The sequence below is a fragment of the Danio rerio genome, chromosome 15 (assembly GCF_049306965.1).
Source record: "Danio rerio strain Tuebingen ecotype United States chromosome 15, GRCz12tu, whole genome shotgun sequence".
Taxonomy (NCBI): domain Eukaryota; kingdom Metazoa; phylum Chordata; class Actinopteri; order Cypriniformes; family Danionidae; genus Danio; species Danio rerio.
Window position 1 is genome coordinate 34148335 of NC_133190.1, and position 15313 is coordinate 34163647.

At 36.9% G+C, this 15313-nt stretch overlaps 1 protein-coding gene across 13 annotated transcripts in view; it reads left to right on the forward strand.

Annotated features, from left to right (window-relative positions):
* wdr95 (WD40 repeat domain 95) overlaps positions 1–15313 on the forward strand; it is a 40227-nt gene that overhangs the window by 24424 nt on the left and 490 nt on the right. For 5 of the 13 annotated variants that reach the window (XM_073923838.1, XM_073923840.1, XM_068213761.2 and 2 more), the window contains 14 exons: positions 2363–2514; positions 2648–2750; positions 5965–6071; positions 6142–6221; positions 6361–6415; positions 6498–6543; positions 9213–9272; positions 9361–9523; positions 12767–12865; positions 12954–13012; positions 13092–13230; positions 13319–13358; positions 13486–13574; positions 15073–15251. In XM_073923838.1, the coding sequence (XP_073779939.1) occupies positions 2363–2514; positions 2648–2750; positions 5965–6071; positions 6142–6221; positions 6361–6415; positions 6498–6543; positions 9213–9272; positions 9361–9523; positions 12767–12865; positions 12954–13012; positions 13092–13230; positions 13319–13358; positions 13486–13574; positions 15073–15251 (1371 nt within the window). The remainder of the gene's footprint in view (positions 1–2362; positions 2515–2647; positions 2751–5964; positions 6072–6141; positions 6222–6360; positions 6416–6497; positions 6544–9212; positions 9273–9360; positions 9524–12766; positions 12866–12953; positions 13013–13091; positions 13231–13318; positions 13359–13485; positions 13575–15072; positions 15252–15313) is intronic. The other 8 variants (XM_073923839.1, XM_017351200.3, XM_073923842.1 and 5 more) reach the window with 2 other exon arrangements.

The window sequence follows — 15313 nt, forward strand, 5'->3', positions numbered from 1 at the left end:
TATAAATATGTTATGTTGTTTTGTGTGTATGTCTGTGTATTTTAAGACTAAGATAGGCTTAAGATTGTAATTAAAATGATGTGGGCATGACAAAAGAGATGGAGTTCAACATGCATCTTTATTTAGTGAATGGTCAGGTAGGCAAAACAGGAGCAAAACATTAATAGGCAATCCAAAAAGATTAGTCCAAGAAACAGGCAAAGGTAGGGGCAGACAGAAAACTATGACAATCCAAAAACAGTCCAAGAATCAAAAAACTAGAGAGAGCAAAACATGGAGGCAAGGAACATGAAACAATACTGAGCAAGGAATGAACGTGTCTGTGGTGTTTAAATAGTTCAAGTAAACAGTAAAGATGATCTGCAGCTGTGTATGTGAATTTAAAAGGTGATTTAAAACTGAGTGCCATGATGGGATTTGTAGTTCGGTAAAATGGCAGATGTGTATTCTTTAGTGTATAGTGTGTATTCACCACACACCAGCGATGATTGGGAGCCCATGATGGGTAAGAGTCATTGAAGGGAATTTGGCCAGGACACCGAGGCTACACCCCCACTCTTTATGAGAAGTGCTATGGGATTTTTAATTACCATAGAGAGTCAGGACCTCAGTTTAATGTCTCATCCGAAAGACGGCCCTCACTGACAGTATAGTGTCCCCTTCACTATATTGGGACATTAGGACACATACAGACCGCAGGTTGAGCACCCCCTGCTGGCCTCACTAAAACCACTTCCAACAGCAACCTAGTTTTTCCATGTGGTCCCCCATCCAGGTACTGACCAAACTTAGCTTTGCTGATGCCGTGTTCAGACTGCATGATTTTAGCTCTGATTTTGAGTCGCCGATGGATTTTGAGAAATTGCCAACAAATGCCTGAAATCACAGACAAATCGGTACTTGTTCACGTGAGTGAACTATCAAGGACACTATCTGAGAGAATCGCAGATGAGTCGCCGACACGCGTGAGATATTTGGCATGCTAAATATATGGAGCTGTCGGCAATTCAAATTATGCTTTGTGAAATGTGTTCTGATTGAAAATAACATCCGCAATCACCTAAGCACTCATTTTCAGTTTATTTGGACCCAAGAAATGGAGGAAAAACAAGTGGAAATTTGGCAGGAGCACCCGTGTCTGTTTGTGTCATGTAAGCAATATCACAACTGGGTCAAAAAGTAAAAGTTGAGAAGAGATTGCTAATTCTCTTTAAAAGCCATGCGAGCAACACAAGTATCTAAAGCTAAAGCCTTCTTTTTCCCGTTATAATAACAAAATATATATTACGTGAACTCCATGTCACTACTCATGTTTGTTTGTGAGACATAGTTTAGACAAAGTTGTCTGTGATTCTTCATATTTTAAAGTCATGCAGTGTGAACTCTCTTGTCGCCGATCCATCCTACATTGCAAACACAGCACAGACAGAACGCTAACCCAGATAGTTATGCAGTGTGAAAACATCTGTGGCACTACTACTTTGAAAAGCATGCAGTCTGAACTCTCCATTAGCTTCAGCAAATAACCAGCTTTGGGATGCAGGGTGATATGGCATCTTAACAGTAATATATTACTTTTAAAAGTAACTTTACCAAATAATACAGTATATGACCCATGTCAGAACCATAAAAAGAATGGAAAACTGTAGCAAGTGAATGCAAGATGCAAAACTTTCAAAGCCATGGGCACATACACACTTTTCAGGGGCTCTAGAATAAAAAGCAGTATACACATGGAAATCACACACAAATGTTTCAGTGCTGCCATAAATTTTAAGCAATAACTGAACATTTTGGTTTGGCAGTAAACTATAAAACATTCTTTAAAACTACTTCTATAAAACTACAAAACTTCTTTCTGCACTTTTTTCAATAGAGAACACTTTAATAAGCTGTTTATTCAAAATAATAGAATGAAAGGATGGGGGCAGGATCTGCACACACTTTTATAGGTCACAATTATAGGGAAATCTGACCCTGTTTACAGATTCAGACGTAGTACAGTTGTAAACAGCCCACTATAGAGAATAAAAAAATGTAAAAAATTCAAATTCGGTCTGTTCATTACTCAAAGCTAGTACAAACCCACTGTTATAACATTTCTTAGTTGCTTTTGAATCCTTTTGGAGGAACATCTATCGCCAGTCCTCATTTAATGTTTATTATTTTGAAAACAGCAGGCATGGACATTGTTAGAAATTCTCCTTTTGTGGTTCATGTTAGAAAGAAGGTCAAATAAGCTTGGAACAACATAAGAGTGAGTAAATGAATATTACAGTGAAATATTTCTTTAATCAAAAGAACAGAGGGGTGCAACATAAATATGAAAACGTATGATTTTTTTATCATGCTTTTTTTTCAGATATGGCATATAAAGGACCAGACGTGTCTGTTTACTGCACATCCAAATTCAAGTCAAATCAAGGGAGAACTGTCTGCATGCATCTACTCTTCAGCAGCGAAAGGGCTCTACATTGCCTCAGATTCAATCGCTTTACTTTCCCTTAAGACAAAGTACATATCTTGGATGTTATATTTATATCTTGTTAAGAGCATCAGTTTGCCATAAAGGCATTATGATATATTTAGTTAGAATTGTTATAATGCAGTTATTATCCATTCTCTTTCTATGTTCCATCTGTTGTAGACCACAGCCTAAAGGCATTCAGATTGTGTCCCATAAAGAGCCTGTGTTGTGCTGCGGATACAGTGAGCAGTTTAGGCAGGTGGTGAGCTGCTCTGAGGGCTCGGTGAGTGCTTTTAAGGATGCAGATTTTCAGTTCCTTATGGTCATTGCTTGACCTTCAAATGTTCAATTAAATTCAATTCAATTCAATTCAGCTTTATTTGTATAGCGCTTTTACAATGTAGATTGTGTCAAAGCAGCTTCACATAAATGGTCATAGTAACAGGAACAGTGTGGTTCAGGTTTTAGTGTTTAAGTTCAGTTCAGTTCATGTGAATGTAGTTATAGCGCATACTGTAGATACAACCGAGATTGTCATTTTTCATAATTCCTAATTGGCAGCAAGTTTAAAAACATGTAATTTTATATTTCATTAAATTAACATTTGATCAGTTGATCAGTCTTCTTGCTTAAAATGTAAATTTTCCTTTCCAAAATTGTAAAACATAGGCCTTAAACTTGATTCCTGGAGGGCCACAGCTCTGCACAGTTTTGCTCCAACTCTAATCAAACACAGCTGATCCAAATAATCAAGATGCTCAAGACTATTAGACACTATTAGGTGTAAACCGTGCATGCATAGAACTAATCGCAGTTAAACACAGGCGAAGGTTTCACCAATCTTAACCCTGTATTGAAAGAGTGAACAGTTATAAATATTTGGCCATGTGGCTTGATAAATGATTGGGTTTTAATTTTCATATCGAAAATCTCGTAAAGTAGCTCAGATCTAAATTGGGTTTTATTTTTTGTATTAAGAAGTGGCTTCCTTTCGCAGCAAGAAAAATAATCATCCAAAAGCTGTTTCCTTTCAGTGATAGATTATGGAGATTATGGAAACCTGTCATTAATTTTAAAAAAAATTGGACAGTATATTTCATGCTGCAATATGATTTGTGATGAATGCATTTTCACGTAACATTTAATGTACTTTGTACATAATGGTTGGTTGGTTTTCTCTGCGCCAAAGGAGAAAAGTGCATATGCTTTTATTCAGTGCTATACAGTAGGTATTATTGGGTAAATTGCCATTTTACTGTATATTTCTAAACTTTTATCGCATTATACTTATTTATAGTACACAAAGTTCTTATAAATTACATTCAACTGTTCCTAGATCATATACAGAGTTTGGTAAAACAGCATTTTCCTCCTTTGGCCCTACATTATGGAATGAAATGCAGAGTGTTTTCATGTTAGAAACAATTTTGCTAATATTTTTACAATACTTTTGAAGTCTTACCTGGAAGAATCATGTGAATGTTTTGTATAAATTTTAATATGTGATATTTTATGTGTGTCTAATGTTGAATTTAAAACTTTTTGTGCTGCCATTTTGGCCAGGCCCCCCTGGTAGAAGAGATTTCTAGAGAATTGGAAGAGAATTCCTTGTAAAATAAACAAATAATAAAATAAAATAAAACTAGTAACGCTGTACTCTTTGTATTTTAGTTTGAAGCAAAATGTTTGATAATCATAAAATTTTCTTTAAACTTCAGTATCATTAAAATATGTAAGTCTTAAAGGATTTGTTTATCCAAAAATTATTATTAATTAACTTATTAACTTATTATTATTACTAATTACTAATTACTCATCCCATGTTGTTCCAATCTCCGAGACCTTTGTTCATCCTCAAAACAAATATTAAAAATTAAGATATTGTAGAATAAATTTGAAAGCTATCTGACCCTCCAAGGACACCAAGACGTTCAAGAAGTCAAAGTCCAAACAAGAAATCAAAAGCTGTCAAAACATCCCTGTTTTGTGAATTCAGTAGTTCAACAGTAATCATACAACGTTTAAAAAACTGTAAATATGACTGTACAGTATGCATTTACTACAGGCGGTGTGACATATTGCCATAAGAGTCAGCAACACACAATTGTTGTATTTTCTGTTGCAAGTGTGCACCGTGACCTTACACAACATACTAATGTGAACAAAGTAGTTTTTACATTTTGAAACACAAAATTTGGTAACACTTTAAAATACCAGTTCATGAGTAATGGTGTGTTAATATGTAACCTAGCAAAAAACCTTTTACCTGATGAAGACCATGTCGGTCGAAACGTTGTGATTTTGTAATATTGACATTAAAACATTTTTTTGAGAGCTAAAGTGGCAGTGTGCCGATTTACTTTGAATCTTTTGCTACTTAATATGTAACCTAAACATTACTTTATTATGACCTTATGATGAGTTAATATGCGCTAATCATCACTTAATACATTAATTAACAACCAAGGATGTACTAACAAGTAACTAAGATAGCCGTTATTCACACATGAACTCATGTGACTCCTGTTGTAGTTAAAGTTAGTTAATGATTATTAGCATACAATTACATCCAAAGATGCTTCTCCTTCATTCACTTTTGGTGAATGTAGCCTTGGCCAGGAAGAGTTGATGTCATCAGGCAGTACCCATTCATCGTTGGGTGTTTCAACCCTAAACCACAACACCCTCAACATTGGTGGATCATCAGTGATAGCCAAATCACAGCCCATCAACTTCCCCTGGCTTTCAGCTAAGCTTCTCCATAACCGGCAAGAAGCTCTCTCTGCTGCCTCCCCCATCCTGCGAACAGTTATCTTCTCTCACTCCCCATCACTCTAATGGCTGTAAGCATCCTCCATACTGACTGGTCCAGGGCAACAGCCGACCTCGACCTGCAGTCATGCAAGAGGTCCTGGTATTTGGCACTCTTCCTCTCAAACGCTTGCTCACAACCCTCTTCCCATGGGACTGTAAATTCAATGAGAATGATCTTCTATGCCTCTTCATACTGCATCTGGCCTCAGGTAGGTCTGGACAACCCTGGGAATTGCATTAACTTATCATTCGTTCATAATAAAGTAATGTTTAGTTTACATATGAATACATAAATTTTCATGTAATGTTATTGTAAAATGTTACCCAAACTTTTTAACAGGGCTATGTTTGATTACAGTCGAACCACTGAAGTCACATGGAGTGTTTTGTAAATGTTTTTGGTTCCTTTTCTGGACTAAACATCTTGTGACCGCATTGTTGTCTATGGAGGATGGGAAAGCTCTTAGATTTAATCTAAAATACCATGATTTGTGTTCTGAAGATGAACAGGGAAGGTCTCAGGGGACTGGAACGATATAAGGATGAGTAATTAATAACATAATATACAATTTTTTGGTGAACTGATCATTTAAGTACAGATTTAAACCCCTGACAAGCTAAATGTTTGATAAAACAGCAATTATGTATGAAAGTTATTCTTTAATGTATTTCCTTCTATTCAGGTTATTAAAATCTGGGATGTGGAAACCGGAGCTCTAATATTTGAATTTGGATGCGCTCATGGAGACTCTGCAATAACCTGCATGACCTTTGACACTAGCGGAAGAAGGTTAGTAGTAAAACTATCTGCCTGGTGCAAAATTCTGATTGTTTTTCATATCCTTGTGTATTTCCACCAGGTTAATGACTGGTGGGAGAGATGGCCTCATTAAGTTGTGGAACTTCAACAACGGCCAGTGTGTGAAGATACTCAGCAGAGGTCAGTAATTCTTCATAATGTGTATTTGATTGATTTTCGTTGCTCCTGACTATGACTGATTATTCAGGCTTTGAAATATGATCCCGCGTTACCTATAAATCTGCTGTGAAGTGAATCCCTGCATTACATTTCTCCCCAGAAGGAAAATGTCCAGAGATTTGTGACTGCTCCTATCTGACACTGCATGGAAACACGTGAGTCTCTGGACCACAGTCTTCTCAGACATTATCCACTTCATCTTTTTTGGCTGATTGTTTTTCTTATTTATTCTGGCAGATTTGTGATTTCTGTTGGTTGGAGCCGCAGGATTGACATTTACTTGGTGAGTGTAAAGTGACCAGCCTGCTTCCCTCACGACCTTATTTTATCTCAGCGTTATTCCCCTGATGACTCTCATAAAATGGTTGACTGCCATGACCTGTTTCTTCCCCCCTGGTACTCTCGCCTTTATTGCTGTTCACTCCATTTCCATATTTCATTTACTTCAGTGTTTCTCCCTCCTCAAAAGTGCCCGAGTGCTGTTTGGTGTGGTTTATTCCTCCATTCCCTCCTGACAGTCCATTATTTAATCTGTTACAAGAGCTTTTGTTCACTTTAGAAAAGAGAATCTGAGCTCTGTGGAAAAAAGATACCCTAAACGCATGATTATGACACCACTGGAGAGTATATATTTCACTTTTATTGAGAATTTTCCCTTCCATCTCTTGTCAATTCTGTATTAAGTGTTCAGAGTAACTTGATTTATTCATTCTTTCATTGGTAGAGGAAGATTTAACATGAAATATAGAACAGATCAGACTGTCTTCGATGATTTAATATAAAATATAGAACAGATTAGGTTGTCTTATGAAATGTTACATTTAGGATTGATAATATTTGTGAAAGGATAAATATTTTAGTTATGTTTTGCATATAATGTATGTGTTGAAGTCAAAATTGTTAGCCCTCATGTGATTTTTACATACTTTTTCAAATATTTCCCCAAATATTGTTTAACAGAGAAAAGGATTTTTTTTTTTCACAGTTTTTCATATAATATTTTTTTTCTGCTGGAGAAGGTTATATTTGTTTTATTTCAGCAAGAATAAAAACAGTATTTTTAAAAATCATTTTAAGGTCACTATTATTAAGAAAAACGTTAAAAACTTAACTTACGTTAAAAATTAACATAGCCTCATAAGTTTGAACAATTTGTCTAGTTTTAAGGCAGCTTTATTTGTATAAAAAACAATATTGATAATAGTCTCACATTAATAATAACTATAAAATATTTAAATGATTTCAGTAGTGCTTAATTAAGATACATTTATAGATACCAGATAAATAATATTTTAAAATGTGATTTTCATTGTTGAAGTTTAAAACTTTGGGTGTGTGACAAGGTGAAAACAGTGATTTTGACACCTAAAAGGAGATTAAATAATATGAAAAAATATAATAGAAAGGTTTTTTTTTTTTTTTAAAGTAGGTTTTATTGTTAGTTTGACAAAGAAAGAGGAATTTGAACAAAATTATATATATTTTTGGATATATGATAAAAGGACATAAAAGTGGCCGTAGATGAAGAATTACCCATATATATTATATACATATATTTTTTTGTAATTGTCTTAAGAACAAACCATCACTATATAAAACAAATAATGCGGAACGGTTAGTAATTCTGACTTGACTTCAACTGTATATTGTTGCTTTATAAACTGTTAATATACTATAAGGTTAAATATAATAATATTGAATCTAGAGGTTATATACATATTTTAATTTGGATGCAATCTTCTGCTACTTAAAGGTTTGATTTAATTATGTTTATTTTATATACAGCTCTAATATAGCCTTTATTTATTAATAGAGACAGTTGTCAGTTTATTTAAAAAATATTTTCAGTAGTATTCACGTTTGTCGTTGGATCTTGTTTTACTTTAAATTTTACATACAAGCAAGCAATATGTAACTTGTAATTTAACATGTTCTCTGCATCTACAAACAGACCATTCATAGTCTGACTTATAAAATGTACCATCTTTAATGTCTACGTGAAATCAATATGTTTATTTTGCTAACACACATTTTATTCTTTAACTTATCAATTTATCTGTGCACAAATTAATAAGTTCTTTAACCTAAACACTCACTCACTCACTCACTCACTCACTCACTCACTCACTCACTCACTCACTCACCTTCTGCTTATTCCGTGCTTTATCAGGGGTTGCCACAGTAGAATTAAATGCCTTTGTGTAAGTTAATCCACTGAAAAAAAGTTGGTTTTAGTAATTTTCAAATCATTGATCATTTGCTTTTCCATTTAAAGTTCCGGTCTATCTCTGATGTCTGCATCTGCAGCCACATTATTCTTAACCACGCCCCTCCTACTATTAGTTTGCGATGAGGGCATGATGCACAAAAAGAAAAGCCCAGCCCTTCCAATATACTGTTTCAGATGGAAGCACATCACTTCAATAAAAGTCTCAGCAACTTCCAGTTCATGTGGACTTTAATGCGAGTGATTCAATTAAATTTAAGAGACTATGAACAGAAGAGAGCGAGGCAGTGGCGCAGTAGGTAGTGCTGTCGCCTCACAGCAAGAAGGTCACTGGGTCGCTGGGTTGAACCTCTGCTCAGTTGGTGTTTCTGTGTGGAGTTCGCGTGGGTTTCCTCCGGGTGCTCCGGTTTCCCCCACAGTCCAAAGACATGGGGTACAGGTGAATTGGGTAGGCCATAATTTCCTTAGTGTGTGGGTGTGTATGTGTAAATGTGTGTGTGGATGTTTCCCATTGATGGGTTGCGGCTGGAAGGGCATCCGCTGCGTAAAAACTTGCTGGATAAGTTGGCGGTTCATTCCGCTGTGGTGACCCCGGATTAATAAAGGGACTAAGTCGACAAGAAAATGAATGAATGAATGAATGAATGAACAGAAGAGTGCAGAATTGCTACTTATTTTTTCTTGTAAAAAGTGCTCAGATGGTATTATTGTATTGCTTTTGACAGGACTCCAAAGAGGAAACTCAGTTCATTCAGAGACCAACACCTTCCTGGCAGGACGACATGGTATTAGCAACATCCACGACAAACACCTATTTCTACACATGACTGCACTACACAAGAGAAAAGAGAAATGTGTTGATGTTTTACACAGAGGAATGGACACAAAGAAGATATCCTGTGCATTGCTCACTGCACACCACATCTCCTGGCCACTGGCAGCTTCGATGGGGAGATCATTGTGTGGAATGTGGTTTCTGGACGCATACAGTGTCGCTTCCAGACCCCGCAGTCTCAAAAGATCAGCAGTTCTCATGGTACCAATAATAGATTTGCTGATCCTCAGAAAGGCTTTTCACACATGAATTAACAAACCCCAGGGAAAAGGGAGTATTATTTTAGGGTTCACACTGTCAACGATAGGACTGGAATTCTAAGAACATCCAGAATTAAAGACTTCAGATAAGACATTTAAGGTCTTGCAAAATTAAAATGAAAAAAATGTAGATGTTAGTTTCAGTTAGTTTTTAAGGATTTTCATTGGCTAGTGGGCTTGCAGTTTGTCACTTCCGCCTAAATGGATCAACAATTTTCTAGTCACCTCATACTTCATTTTTTCATCAAATCTTGACCAATGAAATGATTTATAGTATCTGACAACACAATTTCACGGCAATTCGTAACCTTTTGATTTCGTGGCGAATCTAATTTGTACAATTTTATACTATTTGCTCATCATCCAATGATGGTTGGGTTTAGGAATGGTGTTGGGTGCCACACCTCCTTTTTAAAATCATACATTTTCATACGCCACTTCACTGACAAAACATAAAATACTTACGTTTTTTCGTGAGAACAGGCTGGACATGCTGCTCCCCCTTCAAGACGCTTCTCATTTGCTTTTCATTTGAAGCGCTTGATCTCAACCAATAAAAATGAAACACTATTGGCTGTTTTTTTTAAAGGGGAGGAGCTACTTTGTTATTCGCTCTTCACTTTTCAGTTCTGATTATATCAAACATGGAATAAAAAATGCACATTTCAAAGCACTTCCACGGGATCTTTAAGAATAATTTGACAAACATAAGAAGTTTATTGTGAAAAATTTAAGTGTGAGATTTATTAACAGCTTGCTGTAGTACAAACCTTTTTAGAGCATGTTTTTGGTAGCATACTTTCTTGGAAGAGGGTCTTTAATTGTGCCATAGAATGAAAATCTAGATATAGCTGAATAGAAAGGCCTAGCTGAATAAATTAGACTGAGCCTAAAACACTATTGTTTCCTCTTTTGCAGGTAAATTCCATGAGTGTAAAATTTCAGTAAAAAAAACAAAAAAAACAAAAAAAACAGGTAAATTGGAACAAAAGACAGACTTTAACATTTGAGGACTTTATTTGGCCACAAAGTTTCCTAGTGAGATTATAACAATGAGCTTATATATACTATGTATGTGGGAATCTTATTTTAAAAATGAACAGGTTTCACAGAAGAGTAACCGGATTTGTGAAGCAGACAATCAATCACAACTTGTCAGAATGCAAAATGTGGGATATACAGATTATAAGCTATTTAAGCTAAATACATATATAAATATTTTTTGACAGCTGAAATTTGATTGTTTTGCATGTGTGTGTCTGAGCAGAGCTGCTGGAGCATCAAAGCATAGCTCATTATTGTTCATGACCCTTCCAAATAAGGTCAAAACTAACCATATTGTATTTGGGACGATTCTGGAAATGTACCTGAAAACTATTTCTGGAAAATTTTTGCACTTACCAAAACTGCATTTACAGTACTATAAATTAGGTTTGTCATGATACTGTAATTCGGTACCAATTGATACTGGATTTTTTTAAAAATGTCAATTTCCCGCAAACATTTAAACAGAAATGACTGTGATTGGCTGTTAAGGTTATCAGTTCTCTGAATGTAAACACAGATACAGGGACACTGGAGCATTTTAAAGTAGAGATCTGCGCGGGACCAAATTTTAAATCCCGCACCCGCCAGGTTTTAGCCTGAACCCGACCGCTCCCGCTTATATTATTTATTGTCCCGCTGCCCGACCCGCCCCGTTTTCTGGTCGCCGCGCCTGATCCCGCTAAAGAGCGGGGGAGAACAAAACCGAAAATCCCCCAGCTACAGTCCAGACAGCCAAGCTGTCTGTATAAACACACACACAGCACCAAGCACACACACACAGACCAATCTCTCTCTCTCATACACGCGCGCGCGCACTAACACACACAAGTACCAAGCAGACACACAGGCGTTTGCTGTTATATCAACTCAAAGGCTTGTAATACCATGTATCAAGTACCAATGTAATACCAAAAGGTTTTATATAAAGGTATATAAATACTGAGTCGCGCCAGCCTCGGGCCGATTCTGGCGCGGATGCGGCAGCGTTGGCTCGCTTACGATTGATTCGGGCTGGAATCGGGCAGTGACTCCACAAGCATCCGGAGTCCGGCAGCCAGAGCCGGGCTGAGTGGTAAGTCTCCGGCAGGCGAGAATCTAGCCGGAACTGGCCCTAGTGTATTTTGCTATCTGGGAAAGCTCTTTCTCTCTCTCTCTCTCTCATTCGCGCGCACACTAACATACACACACACAAGCACCAAGCACACACACAAGCAAAGCTCTCTCTCTTTCTCTCTCTCTCTCTCTCTCATTCGCATAGCAATATATATATATATATATTGCTAGGCAGCCCGCTCCCGTCCCAAATTAAACCCGTTACCGACCGCTCCCGCGATTTATTCGCAAATTTATTCCCGCGCCGCAGAAATCTGTCGGGTCCAGCCGCGGGACAGCCGCGGGAATGCAGACCTCTATTTTAAAGTCACCTCGATTAGCTGGTTTGTTTATATGCTGACATAGGAGCGATTCACTAATAAATCACAGCTTTAAAATGTTCCAATGTCCCTGTATCTGTGGTTACACTCAGTAAATAGTGGTGAGTTCGGTGAACTGATGAAATTTATGGTCAATCGCAGTCGTTTCTGTTGAACACAATGGCAAATCAGCTGTGTTTAAGAACGTGCCTATCATCGATCAAATGTTCGCGGGAAATAGACGTTTTTAAAATTTAAGTATCGATTGGAACCGAATTCCAGTATAGTAACAACCCTACTATAGATATAAGAAAACTATTTTACGTATTGTGTCACTTCATTCTATGGCACATTTAAAATATTTTAATGTTGCAGTAGTGAGTACTAGTATTTTTGCCATTATTTAATGCTGAAAAAATAATGTCTTTTTATTAAAAGCCTCCCAGTGTGGTTAATAGATTTTATGAACATTGCTGTCATTGGTTCTGCTTGTCTATGAACTAATTTGTGTTTGTTTATGTGTTGTTTTAGACAAAGAAAAATGTCAGAAAGCATTTTAACTTTTGGAGAGAAATGTTTTATCTACCCAAGGCTGAAAGCGGGATTGTAAAATATCCCAGGATTAAGCTCAGTGTGAAAAGCCCAAAGCAAATCTATCATGACATTTTTGAATACAAATCACAATCTGTAAGAGGATTTTGTTGTTGTTTGATTGCCCACAACAGTGCAAAACACGAGTGTGCTAAGCCTCATCTTCCTAAAGACCAGGGCGTTTGTTCCTGAACTGGCCTCTTCTGCTTGGCTTGTATCTTCAGGGTCTCGAGGTAAACCAGCCATAGCAATGAATAAAATCAATTCAAATACAGAAAATTCTTAATTCACCCTTAATATTTATTTCATATGCCCATAAAGGTTATGTTAATTTCTGGAGTGTTTTGAATGGTGGAAAGTTCGTCGCATCTTTTCAAGCCGTAAGTGAAAAGTTTAATAATAAATTCAGTGCAAACACAATTAGCTCAAAGTTGTAATCAAAGCTGTTTTTTTTTAAAGTCTCACCTTCAGCAGCAGATCACAAAACTGGCTTTAACACAGGACGACAGCATGCTTTTTACTGCCGATCATGTCGGTTTCATCTATGTGTACAATGTCAAGCAATACGCAATGGGGCCTGAACAAAACCCGCCTGAAAGTAAGGACAGTCCTCATTTTCATTATTAAGCTTCAAAGTTGTTATTAATGCTGATGTTGTTCCCTGGTTCATTATTATTCATTTCCAGAGATAAACTTCTGGCGCGCACACATCCGCAGCATCACAGGGTATGTTCAAGGTGTCAAAAGAAAAGCAGACAAAGTTTTCTTTTACTTTTATTTCTGTCTGTTTTTGTTAAACATTTTTCATTTGAATTAAAGGCATTTCTTTAATCTTATTTTATTTCATCTCAAGCTTAAAGATAGTTGACAAGGACCAGTTTCTGCTTACCTCCTCCATGGACTGTTCAGTGCGCCTGTGGAATATTCATGGGGATTACATAGGTACATTTGATAACAAGCTTACAAGATGTCTGGATTTTTGTCAAAGTCTTTTTGCATAAACCATGGCGAAATGTGTCAGCAGCACACCAATATTTGCTGTTGCATTTTTCAATTGACCTTATTCTTTCCAGGTACAAGCAGGTGCAGCCATTGAAATCTTATTGTCTCACTGACTTGAATTGCATTTTACTGTTAAAAATAAACAGCTTGTTATGCTGCAAACTTGTATTTATTCACTATATATATATATATTCCCATATATACATTTTCCCATTTCATGAAACAATTGCAGAAAAGAGTTATGCATATGTTAGGACTTATGCATTGCAGAATAAGATCACTATGCACCAAACAGTTTCTAAAAATAAAAAAACTCAACTAAACCGCTAAACTAACTTACAATTTTCATAACATCTACAGGGCTAGGACAATGAAATTGAAACACATGGTTTGAGACTACAATAATTCATTGTTAATGGTTAGGACCATCTTTTTTGGCCAATACAGGATCATTTAATCTTAGGAATGACAGATACAAGTTCCGCACAATGGCCAGAGGGATTTTGAGTGAATCTTCTTACAGAATAGTGGCCAGGTCACTACGTGATGCAGAAAAAACACATTTCATGACTCGCTCCTCCAAAACACCCCACAGTGGCTCAATAATATTTATATCTGGTGATTGTGTTGGCCATGCGAGATGTTCAACTTTTCAAACTAATCTCTCACCAGTCTTGCTGTTTGTATCGGTGCATTATCATCCTGATACACGGCATCGCCTTCATGGATGGATTCAATGTTTTAAGCATTGTGGGTCCTTCAGAAAAGTTGCAGTCATTGGCAGTGATGCGCCCATCTAGCTCAAGTATTGGGTCTAGGGAGTTCCGTGATATTGCATCACTGGTAGACCCCCATGCCTCACTCTAGGCATGCAATAGTCTTGGTGGTAGACTTCTTTGGAGCTTCTCCACACCCTAACTCTCCCGGATGTGGGAAAACAATGAAGGTGGACTCTTTAAAGAACAACATATGTTTCACATTGTCCACAGCCTAAGATTTTTGCTGCAGATGCCATTAAAACTGACGTTTGGCATTGGCATGAGTGACCAAAGGTTTGGCTATAGGAGCTTGGTCATGTAAATTGACCATGTGAAGCTCCCAACGAACAATTTTGGTCGAAACAGGAGAGTTGAGGTGGTTAAATGTGGAATATGCAATCAATGAATCAAATTTAGCCTTGAAACATCCAACCTCAAATTGGCCAGTGTTAAATTGGCTAGTGTTTCCGTTTAATTGTCCAACTCCTGTATATATAGCTGCTCTCTATTGATTTAAAGTGCTTCTTTTATCCTCCTTTGCAAGTGGCTTTGGATAAAAGCATAAGTGAATAAATGTAAGCTGTACATGTCTGATGGACTAAAAAGAAGTAATTCAGTAGTCATTTCATTTTATTCAGAGAATAAAATGAACGACAGTCTGAACTACATAAACTTCTCAGGTACTTTTGGTCAAGAGGAGGATTGGAGGATTGAAACGCCGTCTTCCTGGAAGCACCCGGCTGTTCCCTACGAGATCCTCATTGATCCCTTGAGCATGCCTTCTCATCCAGTACTGGATGAAGAGATCAATCAGTCAGATGTCTTGAGCTCTGAGAAAAGTGAAAATGTAAACAAACAGGTGTGGTTTTTGGGTATATGTGGGTTGTTTTACAAACCTCCTTTTTTTTCTCCATTAATGAC